General features: G+C 40.1%; 1 protein-coding gene across 3 annotated transcripts; it reads right to left on the reverse strand.

Annotated features, from left to right (window-relative positions):
- Nucleotides 1-7,869: 7,869 nt before the first annotated feature.
- On the reverse strand, nt 7,870-20,202 carry LOC123989466 (polymeric immunoglobulin receptor-like). Of its 3 annotated transcripts, none has more exons than XM_046290502.1 (9): nt 20,081-20,202; nt 13,341-13,640; nt 12,792-13,133; nt 12,415-12,526; nt 12,007-12,101; nt 11,748-11,788; nt 11,073-11,150; nt 8,391-8,439; nt 7,870-8,171 (listed from the first exon to the last, which is right to left on the reverse strand). In XM_046290502.1, exons 1-9 carry the CDS (start codon nt 20,133-20,135, stop codon nt 8,143-8,145), a joined length of 1,101 nt encoding a protein of 366 aa, XP_046146458.1. In that variant the 5' UTR covers nt 20,136-20,202; the 3' UTR covers nt 7,870-8,142. The 3 variants fall into 3 exon arrangements, with proteins under 3 accessions (XP_046146458.1, XP_046146457.1, XP_046146459.1); XM_046290501.1 differs by having other exon boundaries at nt 11,073-11,153; XM_046290503.1 differs by lacking the exon at nt 20,081-20,202 and adding an exon at nt 13,722-13,815 and having other exon boundaries at nt 11,073-11,153.
- Between the last annotated feature and the right edge of the window lie 1,119 nt (nt 20,203-21,321).

The raw sequence follows: 21,321 nt of genomic DNA on the forward strand, positions 1-21,321 counted from the left end.
AGAGGGACAATGTGTGATGATGGAATGTAGAAGAATGCTTGAAAACACTTCAACCATTTGTTGCAGAATAGCTGACACAGGGAAGAGATATATAAAAACATTAAAACTCAGAAATGTTTACAGCATAACACATTTTCAGTGTCTACAACTTATACACCAATGACTGACAAAGCACAGACCACAAAACCCTCCTTTTCAAGTATTCTGATGACACAGCCATTCTGTTCCTCCTGAATGACCCCCCTCCTTCCAGCAATATCAATCATCCATTAACCAATTCAGTGAATGATGCTGCAAAAACTACCCGGATCTCATCTTCTCCAAAACAAAATAAATAACCACTGACTTCCCAAAAACCCACCTGTGACGGCCCTGTCCTCATCGGAGAGGCTGAAATGGTTCCTTCATTTAAATACCTCAGAATTACGTTAGACCACAAGCTCACCTTTGATCAACACACCACTGAAATAACACAGACGTCCCAGCAACGTCTGTCTGTCATCAGGCATCTGATCAACCTGTCTGTCAAACCCAAACTCCTTCTTCTAGTCTACCAGAGCATCATCACCACTACTCATCTACTGAAGTATCTACTATCACAACATGCTCACCGTCTCACACCACAATAAACTATTAAGGATCCACGACACAGCATCTAAACTGCTTGGACTCTACACTCCAAAAAGGTTCCTTAATGAAGGAGCTATCAGCATAAAGCCCACCACATGATCTCCAGTCCACCAACTCCACCACTGCTTTGATCTTCTCCCATCAGGTCAGAGATATCAGACTATTAAACATCTCACTGCAGGCTTCAGGAGGAGTTTCATCCCAGGGACCATCACAATTATAAACAGTTCCATGTGTCTTCCTCCTATGGGCAGGTGGGTGGTGCTATTTATGTCAGACTGTTTGTTTCCTGGTGTTCTTCTTATTGTCACGTCCTGACCTTAGTTCCTTTTTTATGTCTCTATTTTAGTTTGGTCAGGAGTGAGTTGGGGTGGGCATTCTATGTTTTGTTCTTGTGTTTATATTTCTATGTGTTTGGTCTGCTATGGTTCTCAATCAGAGGCAGCTGTCAATCGTTGTCTCTGATTGAGAACCATACTTGAACCATACTTAGGCAGCCTGTTTTCCCACTATGATTGGTGGGTAGTTGTTTTGTGTTGCTGCACCTTAGAGGACTGTTTCATTTTTCGTTTCACTCTCTTTGTTGTTTTGTTTAGTGTTTCTGTTCCAATAAATAACTTGCCTAGTTAAATAAAGGTCAAAATAAATAAAATGATTGAAATAAGATCCTTTACACCAACAGTTCAAATTTTTTATATAATCCTGAGTATAGGGATATGGGATGGTGATAGAACCTCCTATCTTCACAGACACACGATAAGCACCTGTAGACACAACAACAGAAAACACACTAGATTGGAATTCAAGAAAATTCTCACAACAGAAGAATGGCATTCCATCTGGACTCTTTTATTTTACCTTTATTTTACTAGGCAAGTCAGTTAAGAACAAATTCTTATTTTCAATGACGTCCAAGGAACAGTGGGTTAACTGCCTGGTCAGGGGCAGAATTACATATTTGTACCTTGTCAGCTCGGGATTTGAACTTGCAACCTTACTGGTCCAACGCTCTAACCACTAGGCTACCCTGCCACCCCATTTACCTAGGTATTTGTAAGATTACACCTTTTAATGGAGCTAAAATTGAGCCCTGGTGTACAGCTCTAGTAATCGAAAATGAAGATAGACCCGTGATTCTAAGCATAGATGCATTGTGTATTGTCTCTGTGAGATATGACAGCCCCTTCAATGAGACCAACGTTATTGAGTCTGGCTAGCAACAGATTGTGGTCAACTACAACCAGACTGAACCACACACAGGAAGTTCTTCTCAAATAGCAATTTATTTAGCTGAGAATTCACTAGGGCTTGAAAGACTCCAGGAGAGGTAGCTTCAAATAGGCAATAGTTATTCACATCTGAAGGGTCTCCACCCTTTAGCAGGGGCTGAACACACGCTAATTTCCAAATGATGTGTATTGAATTGTTAGTTGACACTTATTATGCTCTATCATGAACAGTTAAACATATATGGTGTTTACAAGCACACACAACACATACACATTGTATTTGGGCAGATACACAACTCATACACATTGTATTTGGGCAGACACACAACTCATACACATTGTATTTGGGCAGACACACAACTCATACACATTGTATTTGGGCAGATACACAACTCATACACATTGTATTTGGGCAGATACACAACTTCCTAAGAATATCTTAATAGATTGTAAAGTTTATTAACAAAGCATGCATTTTTTAAACATATAAATCAGACAGAATATTACAATAAGATCAACTATGAAACTAATCATATGGTGGCTACAAATTAGGTCAAAGACATATAGGTCAAATGAACCACAGATGAACAGTTTCTTATTTTGGGTTTTATCCTTGAAAAAGCAGGTGCAAGAAGTAAATCTGTCCCTTGGTCTCACCAGAGAGACTGTCTGGTTTCTACAAATTTTTGTATTTCACCACAGAGTCAGTTTGCCTTGAACTTCACAAAATCAATAATGGTGCATAGGATGAAGAGCACTGCTTTAACAATGTTTGGCAGGTAGAAGAATGTTCTTCCCATCTGGAGAATAATTTAAACATTTAGAACATGTTCCTTTGTAAATTGCTGCAATACAATTACATTTCTTTAAAGGGAATTGTAAAGGGAATTCTTTCTATATCTAGAGGAATTGTATATTTAACAGTTTGCTTCAGCGGTGATGATTTGGACCACTCAAGGTATTTAATGAGTGTGAATCAGTGAAGGTGGTAGTGTAGGCATCTTCTGTGTGACTAGGACACCAACTATCACCACCACCAACCTGCCCAGAGGAATCAATAGGACTGTTAGATCTTTGTAACGGACGGTGAAAGACTGTTTATTGTAAAATATTATCCATAACACATCTAAGATATAAATATTTTTATGATCCTTTTGTGCTGCTATGACTAAATGGAAATATTTGTTAAACTCTTTACGCCTTTTATGTGTGAAACTTGGCCATACGATAATATGGCCACGATGCTCCATAATATGTTCTTAGGGGCGTGGGCCTGGATTACATCTAGCTTTTTAAAAGATGTCTGAGCTGCTGATCCATATGCTATACTTCCATAACAGCGGTATATATATACTTTTCAACACCATTCTATCTGCCCCCCACTCCATTCCTGACAAGCAACAAAACACATTCAATATTTTCTTTCCTTTGACAACTACTCTGTTAACGTCTTAAGGCTAGGGGCAGTATTCGGAAGTTCGGATGACTGACGTGCCCACCCATGCACCACCTATGTCATTGGAAGTGACAAACCAGACCCCTGAACCTATACCCCGCCCACCCTCTCCAGATTCCTTTCATTCAACTTCAAGTATATTTCATCCCCAACCTTCCTTCTAGAAAAAAACACAGTCTGTGTTTTCTCAACTGAAAACTTGAAGCCCCACCTGAGGGACCACTACTCTACTTCACTAATCGCTTTTTGAACTTTTCTGGCTGTATGGGTAATATTTCTCCCTCTCTTCCACAGCACTTCATCATCCGCAAACAATGACCTCCCAATATCAGGTCTCACCTGAGAGAATACATCGTCAATTATAATAATCTAGGCAATCCAAGATGGCGTAGTAGTGAGATGTTTTGCTTGTCTTGTCCCGTCCCTTGTATATATTGTTTCTTTCTTCGTATATATTTATTTTTTATCTCATTTTTCCATCTACGGAATGAACATACTCTCCTGCAACCCGCCTCACCCAATGCAGTATGGATCTGCTATTTTTTTATACTTTAGAATCTTAACCCCCTTCAAGCTAGCCAGCTACGAGCTAGTAGTCAGTTAGCCAATGCTAGTTGGCCATCACCGTTAACTGGGACATCTGCTAGCTTCAGCCCGGTCAATTCCTGCCAGCCTGCACAGCGCGATAGATAGATAGATCTATCAAGAATTCCTGGGCTTCAATGACCTTTTTTCCAATTGGCCTGGACACGTTGCTGCCGACACGGAGCCCCACCGATCCATCGCGACTGGTCTGTTGATGTAACCGTCCGAGGCAGTTTCAACAGGCGTTGCGACGTCCCCATGAGGCGCATCTGCTAGCCCCGGCCTGCTAGCTGTCTGAATATCCGTGCTTCCAGCGCGCTAGCTACTCACTGGAGCCTATGATTACTCTGCCACACATGCCTCTCCCTAATGTCTTGTCTATTGCTGTTTTGGTTAGAAACGTGTGTTTTATTTCACTGTAGAGCCTCCAGCCCTGCTCAATATGCCTCAGCTAGTCCTGTTGTTCCACCCCCCACACATCTGGTGACCGCACCTGGCTTAAATGGTGCTTCTAGAGACAAAACCTCTCTCATCGTCACTCAATGCCTAGGCTTACCTCCACTGTACTCACATCCTACCATACCCTTGTCTGTACATTATGCCTTGAATCTATCCTTCCGTGCCCAGAAACCTGCCCCCAATACCCTCTGATCTGAACGCACTAGACAACCAGTTCTTTAAGCATTTAGCTGTACTCTTATCCTACTCCTCCTCTGTTCCTCTGGTTATGTAGAGGTTAACCCAGGCCCTGCAGCCCCCTGCATCATTCCCATTCCCCAGGCGCTCTCATTTGTTGACTTCTGTAACCATAAAAGCATTGGTTCCATGCAGGTTAAAATTAGAAGCCTCCTCCCTAAGTTTGTTTTATTCACTGCTTTGGCTTTAGCACACTTTAACACACCAACTCGAATGTCCTAGCCATGTCTGAATCCTGGCTTAGGAAGGCCACCAAAAATCCTGACATTTCCATCCCTAACTATAACATTTTCCGACAAGATAGAACTACCAAAGGAGGCGGAGTTAGCCTGCAGAGTCCTGTCATTCTGTCCAGGTCTGTGCCCAAACAATTCGAACTTCTTCTTTTAAAATCCAACTTTACAGAAACAAGTCTCTTAACGTTGCAGCTTGTTATAGACCCCCTTCAGCCCCCACCTGTGCCCTGGACACCGTATGTGGATTGATTGCCCCCTATCTATGTTCAGAGTTCATACTATTAGGTGACCTAAACTGGGATATGCTTTACACCCCGGCCGTCGTACAATCTAAACTTGATGCCCTCAATCTCACACAAATTATCAAGGAACCTACCAGGTACAACCTCAAATCCGTAACCATGGGCACCCTCTTAGATATCATCCTGACCAACTGGCCCTCTAAATACACCTCTGTTGTTTTCAACCAGGATCTCAGCGATCACCGCCTCATTGCCTGCGTGCGTCATGGGTCCGTGGTCAAACGACCACCCCTCCTCACTGTAAAACACTCCCTATAACACTTCTGTGAGCAGGCCTTTCTAGCCGACCTGGCCCGGGTATACTGGAAGGATATTGACCTCATCCTGTCAGTAGAGGATGCCTGGTTGCTCTTCAAAAGTGCTTTCCTTTCCATCTTAAATAAGGATGCCCCATTCAAAAAATGTAGAACTAAGAACAGATATAGCCTTTGGTTCACCCCAGACTTGACTGCCCTTGACCAGCACAAAAACATCCTGTGGCATTCTGCAATAGCATCAATTAGCCCCCGCAATATGCAACTTTTCAGGGAAGTCAGGAACTAATATACTCAGTCAGTTAGGAAGCTAAGGCTAGCTTTTTCAAACAGAAATTTGCTTCCTGTTGCACTAATTACAAAAAGTTTTGGGACACTGTAAAGTCCATGGAGAATAAGAGCACCTTCTCCCAGCTGCCCACTGCACTGAGGATAGGAAACATTGTCACCACCGATATATCTACGATAATTGATAATTTCAATAAGCATTTTTCAATGGCTGGCCATGCTTTCCACCTGGCTAGTCCTACCCCGGCCAACACCTCAGCCCCGCCTGCAGCAACTTGACCAAACCTCCCGCTTCTCCTTCACCCAAATTCAAACAGCTGATGTTTTGAAAGAGCTGCAAAATCTGGATCCCTTCAAATCAACTGGGCAAGACAATCTGGACCCTCTCTTTATGAAATTAGCCTATTCAACCTCTCTTTTGTATCATCTGAGATCCCCAAAAATTGGAATGCTGCCGCTGTCATCCCTGTCTTCAAAGGGGGAGACACCTTAGACCCAAACTGTTGTAGACCTATATCCATCCTGCCCTGCCATTCTAAAATCATCGAAAGCCAAGTTAATAAACAGATCACCAACCATTTCGAATCCCACCATAGCATCTCCACTATGCAATCTGGTTTCCGAGCAGGTCATGGGTGCACCTCAGCCACGCTCAAGGTTCTAAACGATATCATAACCGCCATCGATGGTGCAGCCATCTTCATCGACCTGGCCAAGGCTTTCGACTCTGTCAATCACCACATTCTTATCGGCAGACTCAATAGCCTTGGTTTCTCAAATGACTGCCTCACCAACTACTTCTCAGATAGAGTTCAGTGTTTCAAATTGGAGGGCCTGTTGTCCGGACCTCTGGCAGACTATGGGGGTGCCACAGGGCTCAATTCTCGGGCCAACTCTTTTCTCTGTATATATCAATGATGTCACTCTTGCTGATGGTGATTCTCTGATCCACCTCTATGCAGACGACACCATTCTGTATAAATCTGGCCCTTCTTTGGACACTGTGCTAACAAACCTCCAAATGAGCTTCAATGCCATACAACACTCCTTCCATGGCCTCCAACTGCTTTTAAATGCTAGTAAAACTAAGTGCATGATCTTCAACCGATTGCTACCCGCCTGCCCGACTTGCATCACGACTCTGGACGGTACGACCTAGAATATGTGGACAACTACAAATACCTAGGTGTCTGGTTAGACTAAACTCTCCTTCCAGACTCTACGCTTCCAGACATTAAGCATCTCCAATCCAAAATAAAATCTAGAATCGGCTTCCTATTTCGCAACAAAGCCTCCTTCACTCACGTCGCCAAACGTACCCTTGTAAAACTGACTATCCTACCGATTCTTGACTTTGGCGATGTCATTTACAAAATAGCCCCCAAAACTCTACTCAGCAAACTGGATGTAATTTATCACAGTGCCATCCATTTAATCACCAGAGCCCCGTATACTACCCACCACAGCAACCTCTATGCTCTCGTTGGCTGGCCCTCACGATATATCCTTGGCCAAACCCACTAGCTCCAAGTCATCTATAAGTCTTTGCTAGGTAAGCCCAGCTTTGTCTCAGCTCACTGGTCACCATAGTAACACCCACCCATAGCACGCGTTCCAGCAGGTATATTGCACTTTTCATCCCCAAAGCCAACACTTCATTTTGCCGCTTTTTCTTACAGTTCTCTCCTGCCAATGACAGGAACAAACTGAAAAATCTCTGAATTTGAAGTCTTATATCTCCCTCTAACTTCAAGTTTCAGCTGTCTGAGCATCTTTCCCAATCACTGTACACAGCCAATCTGTAAAAAGCACACCAGACTACCTCATCCCCTTATTACTTACCTCTTGTAAGGTATCTCTACTTGCACATATATCACTCCAGTATTACTGCTAAGTTGAAATGTTCCCTCTATGGCCTATTTATTGCCTACCTCCCTACTCTACTACATTTACACACTATACAGAGATCTATTTCTCTTTGTGTTATTGACTGTACGTTTGTTTATGTGTAACTGTTGTCGCACTGCGATGCTTTATCTTGGCCAGGTCGCATGTTGTAATTGAGAACTTGTTCTTAACTGACCTACTTGGTTAAATAAAGGTGAAATAAAAATACAATAAAAAATAGAAACTATTATATTTTATGGACTTGTTCAAGCCTACTTTTAACATACCAATACGAACATCAATCCATTTTGCATTCAGCAACAGCTATTTATTTTGTACATTTAATATACACATTTTATCATGATTAGTTACAAGGGAAAAGGGCATTGAAAAGGGCTAATCAAAACGAGCACAGTAGACTGTCTTCAGTAGATTATGGACACAAGGAGACAGGTGGGTTAGGTGGTGTGGGCAGTAGCATATTGGAGGCAGAAGGATGGTCATGACTCATATTGTGACACAGGAGGGGGAATGGTCTGTCTTTCCAGGATAAGGGCTCTTTAGGACCAAGATCTTCACTCAGTCAGTCACTGCTGTGTTCCTGCCCTCTGGACAGAAAGTAGTTTGTTGCACAATACAGGCATGTTATAGAAATAATGATAACAATGTAGTCAGCCTCTGTTTGATGAGGATAAAAAGTGTGTTACTAAAGAGTGATGTTTTGTACACATACAGTAGTAATGTATGGTCTTGCCTGTTTGTTTCTTTGTTAAGAGATTAGCATCATCTGTGTAGGTAAATGAGAGAGAAGATAAATCAACACTGACCTGTGGGGTGAAGGACTAGTGAGCTGTAGACCACGTCATATGGTTGTCCCTAGAAGAGAGGAGGGACACAGGCCGAGAGGTGAAGGACAATGTGATGGAGTGTAGGCTACAGCTTGAAAACACTAACCATTTGTTGCAGAATAGCTGAAATGGGGATGAGATACATTAAGACATTAACACTGTTTACTGCATAACACATTTTCAGTGTATAAGACCTGAACACCAATGACTGACAAAGCATGGACCACAAAACCCTTCACAAGTAATCTCAATTTCTCCTAAACAAAATAAATAACCATAGACTTTCCCAAAAACCCCACCTGTGACCCTGTCCTCAGAGGAGAGGCTGTTGAAATGGTTCCTTCATTTAAATACCTCAGAATTACGTTAGACCACAAGCTCACCTTTGATCAACACACCACTGAAATAACAGACGTCCCAGCAACGTGTCCGCTACCACATGCTCACAGTTTCACACCACAATAAACTATTAAGGATCCATGACACGGCATCTAAACTGCTTGGACTCTACACTGCAAAACGGTTCCTTAATGAAGGAGCTATCCAGCATAAAGCCCACCACATGATCTTCAGTCCACCAACTCCACCACTGCTTTGATCTTCTCCCATCAGGTCAGAGATATCAGACTATTAAACATCTCACTGCAGGCTTCAGGAGGAGTTTCATCCTGATAGAGGAATTCTAAATTCCTTTATGCTTTAATTGCCAAAACCAATTCGCACTCATTTCTAATTCATTAATGAATTGTAAGTTCATTAATTATGCATGAAGTAGATCGAGACCAGTCTTAAAAGCCAGGTAAAGAGCGTTTAATTCCAGAGAGTACTAACTACATACACAGATTTCCACAGGTTATAAACTCAAAATGACATCATCAGTTTCCCACGATAGCCCCATTGTTTTTTGTTTAGGTCCGGAGATGCTTTCTACTCCCCTCATAAACCAGACATTACAACCTGTCTAGAAGATATACTTTTCTCTTACCAATGGAACATAATCCAAACATTCTTATCTTGTCTGAAAAGCTTTTTCTTCCCCTTAACCTTCCCAAGAGGCACAGACAATCAATTAGTTCTGCTTACATTTTCAGTAACAGCTTAACCAATAACTTTTACTTTTCATATCATAACATAATAGTATTAGAATAAATGGTTCTAATCAATAATGTATACATAATTAATCATCTTAACTACAATTTCCTCTAACACATCCCAGGGACCATCACAATTATAAACAGTTCCATGTGTCTTCCTCCTATGGGCAGGTGGGTGGTGCTATTTATGTCAGACTGTTGTTTGTTTCCTGATGTTTCTCTTATCGGACAATAAACCTGATGTGACTTCATCTATTACCCCCGGTCTGCCACATAGCTGACAGTACAAGACAGATGCATTTATATTTTTCTTCAGTGGAGATTAAATTGTAACATTTAAAGTGTTGGTCCCATGTTTCATGAGCTAATATAAAAAGATCCCAGAAATGTTTCTTACGAACAAAAGGTTCAGTACACATTGTGCTGGGAATGATAAAAGGTTCCTCTAAAATGTGCAGTTGTGTCACAACACAATGGCCACAGATGTCTCATATTTTGAGGGAGCGTGCAATTGGCATGCTGACTGCAGGAATGTCCACCAGAGCTCTTGTCATATACTTGAATGTTCATTTCTCTACTATAAGCCGCTTCCAATTACATTTTAAATAATTTGGGGGCGTTCAACCGGCCTCACAACCGCAGACCATGTGCATGGCGGCGTGCGATTTGCTGATGTCAAAGTTGTGAACAGAGTGCCCCATGGTGGCGGTGGGTTTATGGTACGGGCATGCATAAGCTACGGACATTGAACGCAATTGCATTTTATCGATGGCAATTTGAATGTACAGAGATACAACGCGATCCTGAGTCCCATTGTCATGCCATTCATCCGTCACCTCATGTTTCAGCATGTTAATGCACAACTCCATGTCGCAAGGATCTGTACACATTTCCTAGAGGCTAAAAATGTCCTAGATTTTCCATGTCCTGTATACTCAGACATGTCACGCATTGAACTAGTTTGGGATGCTGTACAACAGCGAGTTCTAGTTCCCACCAATATTAAGTTCCTTGTGGGACATCTATAGATTAGGGTCAATTAATTTAATTTCCTTATATGAACTGTAAATAAGGCATTTATAATCTTGTTCAGTTTATCAACATCAAATCAAAGTTTATTTGTCACGTGCGCCGAATACAACAGGTGCAGACCTTAGTGAAATGCTTACAGGCCATAACCAACACTGCAATTTATAAGTAAAAATAATAGGTATTAGGTGAATAGATAAGTAAAGAAATAAAACAGTAAATAGACAGTGAAAAATAACAGTAGCGAGGCTATAGAAAACACCAGTTTGTTGCTCTAATTGAGGTAGTATGTACATGTAGATATGGTTAAAGTGACTGTGCAGATATGATAAACAGAGTAACAGCAGCGTAAGAGGGGGTTTGGGGGGGGGCACAAACACAATGCAGATAGTCCGGGTAGCCATTTGATTACCTGTTCAGGAGTGATGGCTTGGGGTGAAAGCTTTTGAGAAGCCTTTTGGTCCGAGACTTGGTGCTCTGGTACCGCTTGCCATGCAGAGGTAGAGAGAACAGTCTATGATCAGAATAGCAGCCTTACCTTGGTCTGTACATTTAGCTGGTTCCTCCTCTTGGGGACAACAGTGCTGTACATCACATCATTGGCAGGAAATGGGTCCTGCTGGTAGACAGACAAAGGGGTTGATGATAAAAACATATCAGTCTACATGTATGAGATGCCTTTGAACATTTACATAATCCACAATATAAAGCATGTATTTGTTTTAACAACATTGAGATATGACCTTCCTTACTATCAAACAGCACTGTGTCAGTCAGGTCAAATAGGAAGAGCACAGTATCAGTCAGGTCAAATAGGAAGAGCACAGTATCAGTCAGGTCAAATAGGAAGAGCACAGTGAAGCAACTTAGGCCTACTGTGTCTGCAAAGCCAAACAGGAAATCACAACACCTTAACTGCTCGCTAACTGCTGCTCGCTACAGATCAGAATATTAGCTCAACACTGCAATCTACTTTGAAAAACTCAAATCACACCGTCTCTACAGTTCTTGGTATTTTTGACTGTAAATATAGAGTTAACGGTTATAGACTGTACAGTTAAAATGGACATGAAGCTATAGCTGAAGAGCTCATTTGTGATTTAAGTCCATCTGATGTTCATGTCCTGTCCATGGCCATGTCCTGCATTTTTCACAGACAGTGGGTTACCCACAAGGCCTTGAGACAGATGTGAGGAACATGAGTGTAGCCTACCACTGAGGTGTTTGTTGTCTGGTCCAAGGCCTTATTGTCCTCTGGAATAAAGAAAGATGCAGTATTAGAGACCTGAGATACACTAGAACAATACTGAATAAATTCACCATAGAAGAGTTATACGTTTTAGTCTCATATGTCAAGATTCATTGTTTATAACATAGGCTAACAGTTGTCGTCAAGGAAAAGATTTGTCTCCTGAAATCTCCAGAATCAAACATTACTTTTTCATTACAGTTATTATAGAATGAATACTTACTATACTTTCTCCACATCTTCCATGTGACTAGAACACCAGATATCACCACCACCAACATGCCCAGAGGAATCAGTAGGACATTTAGATCTATGGAACTGATAGTGATACTGTGTTTATTGTACAGTCCATAAAACAGATTTAAATATATATTTCTCCTGCTATGACAAAATGGAAACATTTGTTCAGCTCTTCACACCTTTTTTGTGTGTGAAACTTGGCCATACAAGAATAGAAGGCTGCTACTTCTACAAACCAGAGGTGGGAGGAAGTGGTATATGCCTATAACAATCTTGGCCTTGTGCCCTAAAATCTAGTATGAAAAACAGAACATGTTAACTTTCTGCATATTTCTATTGTCATCCATTTGGAAGAGTAAGTGTGAAATACAGCTGTCTGAGTGATAATTACCTCATGGCGACCTTCTCCTTGCTCCCCTCAGGTCCTTGGACTGTGTTGTCAGTCTGAACAGGCTCAGCAGTTGGAGAGAAAGAGGATTGTTCAGTGGTTGGAGCTTGGGTTGCTGTGAGGTGAAAACAACAATGTCATTATGACTGGTGTACCAGAGAGACCCAAGGTAGACTGAACTGTAACAAGACAGTGGCTAAGCTATGACCTTGTCCAGATTATTTAATTTACCCCAATATGTGGATTTTAACTTAGTATTAGCACCAATAAGTACATCGAAAAGTTTTCAATCAGGTTGCAATCCAATTTGTTTCAGATGACAAGCCAGGATACACCAGGTTAATACTTAATTCTACAGTATCTGATTGTTCTCTACTCACTGGTCATAGTGGTGGTACTTTGTGTGGTGGTTTGTTGTCTGACAGTGATGTGAACAGGCATTATAAGGTCTCCCACTCCACACCTGTACCAGCCAGTGTTCTCCATCTTCAGTCCACCCTTAGTCACCATTAAGACATTTCTTCTGGTGGCATCAGTGGTCTGCTGTAGAGTCACTGATGTTCCCTTTATTGTCCCAGAATCCACCCCCACACAGGATCCACTGCCACCAATCCTGCACCACCCCTTCCTATTTCCAGTGTTACTATAGTAACAATTTACAATGACACTCCCTCCTTCAACTCCAGTCACCTCCTGTTGGTCCACATAGAGTTCTGGAGTACCTGAACACAGAGGTACACACACCAAAGAAGGTCCTGAGTGAACAAGTGTTTTTTGTAACAACTGACCAAAAATATCATAATGATATGATTGTTAAAGAACAGAAAGTAGACATACCAACATTCCTCATAGTGATACAATAGTGATACCAGTAAATGTAACCAGAACACCAGTCATGTAATCATGTGGAAGAGTTGCAGATATCTTACCTGGAGTGACAGATAGTTGGAATGTTTTTATAATGACATCTGGTCCAACATCGATCTCCACAGCACAGCTGTAACGTCCAGAGTCCTCTGTCCTCAGATCAGTCATGGTCACAGTGAAGGTTTGCTTGTTGATGTAATGAGAGATTGAGGCCTTATTTATGCTCTTAGAATGTACATCAGGGGAGCATCTATGCAAATATCCTAATTTACACAAGTATTTCACATGTGTTTTGTATCTCAGATCATAGGGACATGGGATGGTGATGGAGCCTCCTGTCTTCACAGACACACGATAAGCACCTGTAGACAACAGAAAACACCTTAGATTGGAATTCAAGCAAATTCTCACAGCATGAAAATGATATGTAATCTATAACATACATAATACAGGAAGTGTTATTGATAAGACAAGCTACTGCTCCTGTCTTCAGAGTTTCAGCATGTGTCCAGTCCCTGTCCCTGACATCAACTTCAGCACTTTATAGAAACATGGTACATTTGTTGTTGTTGTTGGCCTATCCAAAAATAACTTTGTTGTGCAGCTTTTTCCCATTACTTTCACATTCTAGACCTACAGTTGAAGTCACATCCGTTATAGCGATGAGACCAAGGCGCAGCGTGATGAGAACACATCTTTAATGAAATGAAGAAACTTAAACTTACAAAAACACTGTGATGCTATATTATAATAATAGTGCTGACACAGGGAACTAAACATAGACAATCACCCACAAAATACTCAAGGAATATGGCTGTCTAAATATGGTTCCCAATCAGAGACAACGATAAACAGCTGCCTCTAATTGAGAACCAATCTAGATAAACATAGACATACAAAACACCTAGACTAGCTACAACTCCATAAACAAACTAAAAACCCTAGACAGGACAAAAACACAACAAACCACCCCTTGTCGCACCCTGACCAAACCAAAATAATAAAGAAAACAAAGATAACTAAGGTCAGGGTGTGACAGTTGGAAGTTTACATACACTTAGGCTGGAGTCATTAAAACGTGTTTTTCATTGACTCCACAAATTTCTTGTTAACAAACTATAGTTTTGGCAAGTCGGTTAGGACATCTACTTTGTGCATGACACAAGTCATTTTAACAACAATTGTTTACAGGCAGCTTGGAATATTCCAGCAAATGATGTCATGGCTTTAGAAGCTTCTGAGCTTCCGGTTATTTGACATCATTTGAGTCAATTGGAGGTGGACCTGTGGATGTATTTCAAGGCCTACCTTCACAGTGCCTCTTTGCTTGACATCATGGGAAAATCAAAAGAAATCAGCCAAGACCTCAGAAAAAAAATTGGAGACCTCCACAAGTCTGGTTCATCATTGGGAACAATTTCCAAACGCCTGAAGGTACCACGTTCATCTGTACAAACAATAGTACGCAAGTATAAACACCATGGAGACAGCAGTCATACCACTCAGGAAGGAGACTGGTTCTGTCTCCTAGAGATGAACGTACTTTGGTGCGAAAGTGCAAATCAATCCCAGAACAACAGCAAAGAACCTTGTGAAGATGCTTGAGGAAATAGATGCAAAAGTATCTATATCCACAGTAAAAACGAGTCCTATTTCAACATAACCTGACAGGACGCTCAGCAAGGAAGAAGCCACTGTTTCAAAACTGCCATAAAAAAGCCAGACTAGGGTTTGCAACTGCACATGGGGACAAAGATCGTAGTTTTTGGAGAAATGTCCTCTGGTCTGATGAAACAAAAATAAAATTGTTTGGACATAATGACCATCGTTATGTTTGGAGCAAAAAGGGGAGGCTTGCAAGCCGAAGAACACCATCTCAACCGTGAAGCACTGGGTGGCAGCATCATGTTGTGGGGGTGCTTTGCTGCAGAGGGACTGATGCACTAAACAAAATAGATGGCATGAGGTAGGAAAATTATGTGGATATATTGAAGTAACATCTCAAGACACCAGTCAGGAAGTTAAAAGGAAGTTGGAAGTTGGTTGAAAATGGGTCTTCCAAATGGACAATGACCCAAAGCATACATCCAAAGTTGTGGCAAAATGGCTTAAGGACAACAGAGTCAAATTATTGGAGTGGCCATCACACAGCCCTGACCTCAATCCTATAGAAAATTTGTGGCCAGAATTCATGTGTGAGCAAGGAGGCCTACAAACCTGACTCAGTTAAACCAGTTCTGTCAGGAGGAATGGGCCAAATCAAATTTTATTTATATAGCCCTTCGTACATCAGCTGATATCTCAAAGTGCTGTACAGAAACCCAGCCTAAAACCCCAAACAGCAAGCAATGCAGGTGTAGAAGCACGGTGGCTAGGAAAAACTCCCTAGAAAGGCCAAAACCTAGGAAGAAACCTAGAGAGGAACCAGGCTGTGGGGTGGCCAGTCCTCTTCTGGCTCTTTTGACCCAACAATTTAAAAGCAATGCTACCAAATACTAATTGAGTGTATATAAACTTCTGACCCACTGGGAATGTGATGAAATAAATAAAAGATTAAATAAATCATTCTCTCTGCTATTATTCTGACATTTCACATTCATATAATAAATTGGTGATCCTAACTGACCTAAGACAGGTTATTTTTACGTGGATAAAATGTCAAGAATTGTGACAAACTGAGTTTAAATGTATTTGGCTACGGTGTATGTAAACTTCGACTTCAACTGTACATATATAGTGTTTTCAGTAAGAACTATTATAGCTCATGGGCTTCTAATCCCACCCCTCAGCTGCTCTCAGTCCAACCCACCTATCGGGTAGGTCGTCATTGTAAATAAGAATTTGTTCTTAACTGTCTTTCCTAGTTAAATAAAGGTTTCATTTAAAAATGAATCATTAAAATCTCTGTAAATCACCTTCTGATTTTTTATATGTGCCATATATATTTCAACTGTGCTGTGATGTTTCACATACATTCTATACCTGTTTAATCACTTTGTGTCTACAGATTGTAAATTAATGATGAATATTTTAACTACGAGTATTATTATTAAAGTTACATAGTGGCAACACCAGAATAAGTGACATAATGATTCTGTCTCTTCGCAGCAAAATCTGCAGAGCTGAGATGGTTGCAGGTGCCATTAACACAATATTTTGTTGGTGGAAATAATTGTATATAATAGTAATTTTAAAAATGTAATCAAGCATTGTTTTGTGTATCAGTTCATAAACCGTGTTCTATGGAATCAGAATCCCCAACTTCTCCCCCTTCCACTTGCCTCTTCCATTTTCCTGGTATTGTTGCAATCAGTTGGTTGTAATTTTGGATAGAGACAACTTTTCCATATATTTTTATTAGCTGCACTTGTGACATAACTCCACCTTTCTTATTCATAATATCATTAATAAAGATAAATAAAACATTGTGTTCCATAAATAATGTTAATATTATTTTTTTACCATGTTTGACGTGAACCATAATATTTGTTCTGTTTTTTTCTGGAGGATGAAACTGGAATTGCAGCAAGCTTTGTTTGGCTTGTTTTAGAAAGGGTGATATTTTGAAAATTCAATTTTCAATTAACTGATAATGAGAGTTTTTAATCTGGATAAAGGGGAAAAATACATTTTTGAACAAGGGGTGAGGCAATCTTATTAATCTACTTGATAACAAGTTCGGCTTTAAGTACACCTTTTGTATGACTGATGCTTTTAGTAAGAGGTTTAATGCTTTAACATTTAATAATTTTAGCTCCCCCAAACTGATATTAATTATAAAACTAAGCCATTTTTAAGTTGTATAGCTTGCCATTCCAAATATAGTGAAATGTTTTTTGCTCATATAATTTGAAAAACAAATCATTCAGCATAGGCAGGTCTGTAAACTGGGATACGACTAAATAATGAATCAGGGTGATTGTTCCACAAATACAGGTATTTACCTGTCCATGCTAGCAAGATCTTGTCTATTTTTTCAAACTTTATATTGAAATTTGTTTTAGGGAGTTAATTTATTTCTTTAGGGATATGAATACTGAGTACGTCAACTTCAAGTCAGACAATGTTATTGGTAAACTACACGGTAATGTAAAAGCACTATTTTTGGGGAATCCAATGCTTAGTTATCATTGTAATCATTGTATCATTGTAAAAATGATCTATATTCTCCATGAGGCTGTGCAGGGATCCAGAATGCAGATTGAAGAGGAAACATGAGTCATCAGCGTACAATGACCTCTTTGTTTTTAAGCCCTGGATTACTAGCCCCTCTATATTATTGCTGGATCTGGTTTTAATAGCTAACATTTTGATGGCCATAATAAATAGATACACCAGCAGTGGACAACCTTGTTTTAGTCCTCTTGACAGCTTAATACTTTTTGAGAAGTAGCCATTATTTATGATTTTACACCTAAGGTTACTATACATAACTCTAACCCATTGTATAACATATTCCCCAACATTTAAATAGTCCTGGCATGTTAATATAAATTCTAGTCATACTCTATTAAAAGTTTCCTATATTTTGTGTTCAATTGTTTCGAGTACTGTTCTCATACAATCTCCAATGTATCGTCAATGTAAAAAACCTGTCTGATCAGATTGAATAATATCCAACACCTTTTTAATTCAATGTGCTACGGATTTTGGATAACAACACTGAAGTGTAAAGACCTCCAGTTTTTTAGGTGGACTGGACTGTTTTAATAAACTTATTATTTAATGTCATCACCCCTGGTAAGTTTCTTTTCCTATGCCAGAAATATATTTCACCGTCAGAAGTTGTGCCTTTCCAAATCATGTCTAATCAATTGAACTGGTCACTGGTGGGCCCCAATCAAGTTGTAGTAACATCAAGGATGATCAATGGAAACAGAATGGACCTGAGCTCAATTTCCAGTCTCATAGCGAACGGTCTGAATACTTATGAAAATAAGGTATTTCTGTTTTTAATTTTTAACATTTGCAACATTTTCTAAGAACCTGTTTTTGCTTCGTCATTATGGGATGTTTTGTGAGGATTTGTGAGGAAAAAATGAATTGAATCCATTTTAGAACAAGGCTGTAACATTTAACGCAGTGTTAACCAGCCAGCCGTGCGTTAGCAGAGTTAACAGAACCCGTTAACACATCCAACCCAAATTGCCGGTGTGTATCGGAACAATAATATTTCCTTTGCGTGTTTGAGATTGAGATTTATTGTTTACATGGTGATAAAAAGATAGTGATAACAATTGTTATAGGATCACATAGTCCCACTCCAGTAGAGAACCTAGACAGGTTATTAACCCTCTTCCTCTATCAAAACTTTATCCTATCCTATTGTAGCCCCACAGAGCTGTCAATATTCTTTTATTTTAAATTATATTTGTTACGATTCACATCGGCCAAAAGGACAGCACAGTAAAACAGCCAATTTCCAGTCTCACAGCAAACGGTCTGAATACTTAAGTAAATAAGGCATTTCTGTTTTTTGTTTTCAATACATTTACAAAAAAAATTAAAACCTGTTTTCACTTTGTCATTATGGGGTATTGTATGTAGATTGATGAGGATTTGTATTTATTTAATACATTTTCGAATAACACTGTAGTGTAACAAATTATGGAAAAATACTTTCCGAATGCATTGTATCTGCTCGGAGCCTTTTGAGAGTGGGTAGGGCACATCATCTCTCCACTATTTCATGGGGAAATTTCCCATTAATAGAGAACGGTGTGGTCTTCAGCTCCCTACCCAGTTGTAGCAAGGCAATCTTAATTTTGAAGTGAGTTAGCCTATTCATTTTGTATCGAGTTAGCCAAGCTAATATCTGACAGTAGGACGGTGTCTTCCCTCCCCTCTGCCACCCAAACTGTGGGCCCTTTGAAAATAATTTGTGCCCACCAGTTCGTCCTTCATCTTGAGATTGTTTAATGAAAACCTTGACGTATTTCCCAGTTGCCTAATCATTTTTATCCTCATTTATTGCCACTATTACTATATTAGTCTTCATACTTCTACACTTCAGATTAAGTAATTATTTTTTAAATTGTGTTATTAACATACCATTGCTTCTCCGTAGTGCAGTGTTCCGCAACTGGTGGCCTACGAGCCAAATTTGACCCGCAGTTGATTTTATTTTGCCCCGCAGTTGATTTTATTTTGCCGCCCAATTTTTTCTGAACAAAATGTATTTAGAGACTGTAAAGAGACCAGCAAATCAGCTCAGTGTTTTTAATTTTGGATATCTGTTCAATAGTATTACCATGCATAATAGAGATATAAATGATTGTACACACATGTAAGCAAGGTTTGAAGTGATTATGTTTTAGTCATCCGTTTCGGCATCTTGCGGTCAATTTGCAGTCTATAAATGATTTGTAATTATGTTCCGGCCCCCTGACCATCCACTCAAGAAAAGATCAGCCCGCTGCTGGATCTAGTTGATGATCCTTGCCGTAGTGGCTTTTAGGGAGTCCACGGTGGTTTTCAATAACTTATTTTCAGTTAGTATTTCTTCCATAATTTTATGCTGTAATCCATTGTTATAAAAACCTCTTCTTCCATTGTTACATTTGGAAGCTTAGATGGTGGCTTCCCTTCAGTTTCACTCAAGGAAAGTTCTGCTCTTGTTCGCTTTGATATGTTGATCAAAGTGTTGATCAATAAATAGTTGAAGGTTCTCTACATTATCCAGAATGTTTGTTTTCAAGTTCAGATAATTCTCAATTTTACGATTAATTAATGGGACAAGCTATATGTATCTACCACGCTGCCACTTGCCACAATTTCCCCCCTAAAGAAGTGTTACCCTTACCTGAGAGTCTGGAGAAGATGAGGAATACGATGGAGAGGGAGAGATGAGAAACCATTTCTGGCTGTGTGTCTCCGTATGTTATATGGTACCAATGTACAGCGTGCGTGTCAAGGACCAAGGAACCAAAGAGAATGACTGAACTTCCTAATAGTTATAGCTGTCTTTAACTCTCTTCCTGCTTCTGTTTGAGTGTCTATGCCCCCCTCAGTGGCAGATAAACACTATTACACTCTTATCAACTAGTTGTAACATAAGGCTCTACAATTGATATTTGTATTTTATTAGCACATTTTTACATCAAATAAAATCACTTATAGTGTTAAGATGGATGACCCGGCAGCCTATTTAGTTGGTGTTGAGCAGCAACAGTTGAGATGGAGTCAGAGGTTCAGGTGCAAAAATAATTGAATTTATTTAAAAGTGCAGGTGATCTTTTTGGTATATGAATAAACTACGAACTCACTTTGTTGTAGACTCTTCGCTGTAACAGAGAAGGTACTCTGGTTGATGTCATGAGAGATTGAGGCCTTATCAGTGCTCTTGGGATGGTCAGTGCCCACTACATAAGAGCACATATCCTGGTAATATCCTTGACACAAGTATTTCACGTTTTTGATGTAATCCTGATGATAGGGACATCAAATCAAATTTGATTTGTAAAATGCGCCGAATACAACAGGTGTAGACCTTACTGTGAGATGCTTACTTACGAGCCTTTAACCAACAATGCAGTTCAAGAAATAAGAGTTAAGAAAATATTTACCAAATAAACTAAACTAAAAACTAAACTAAAGATAAGCAAAATAAAATAACAATAACGAGGCTATATACAGGAGGTACCGGTACCAAGTCAATGTGCGGGGTACAGGTTAGTCGAGGTCATTTGTACATTTGTAAAGTGCGGGGGGTCAATGTAAATAGTCCGGGTGGTTATTTCATTAATCGTTCAGCAGTCTATGGCTTGAAGTTAGAAGCTGTTAAGGAGCCTTTTGGACCTAGACTTGGCACTCCGGTAACGCATGCCGTAGCAGAGAGAACAGTATATTACTTAGGTGGCTGCAGTCTTTGACCATTTTTTGGGCCTTCCTCTAACACCACCTAGCATGTAGGTCCTGGATGGCAGGAAGCACTACTCTCTGTAGCTGCGTATGGTCGGATGCTTAGCAGTTGCCACACCAGGCGCTGAAGCAACCCGGTCAGAATGCTTTAGGTGCAGCTGAAGAATGTTTTGAGGATCTGGA

This window comes from Oncorhynchus gorbuscha, linkage group LG11, assembly GCF_021184085.1.
Source record: "Oncorhynchus gorbuscha isolate QuinsamMale2020 ecotype Even-year linkage group LG11, OgorEven_v1.0, whole genome shotgun sequence".
NCBI lineage: Eukaryota > Metazoa > Chordata > Actinopteri > Salmoniformes > Salmonidae > Oncorhynchus > Oncorhynchus gorbuscha.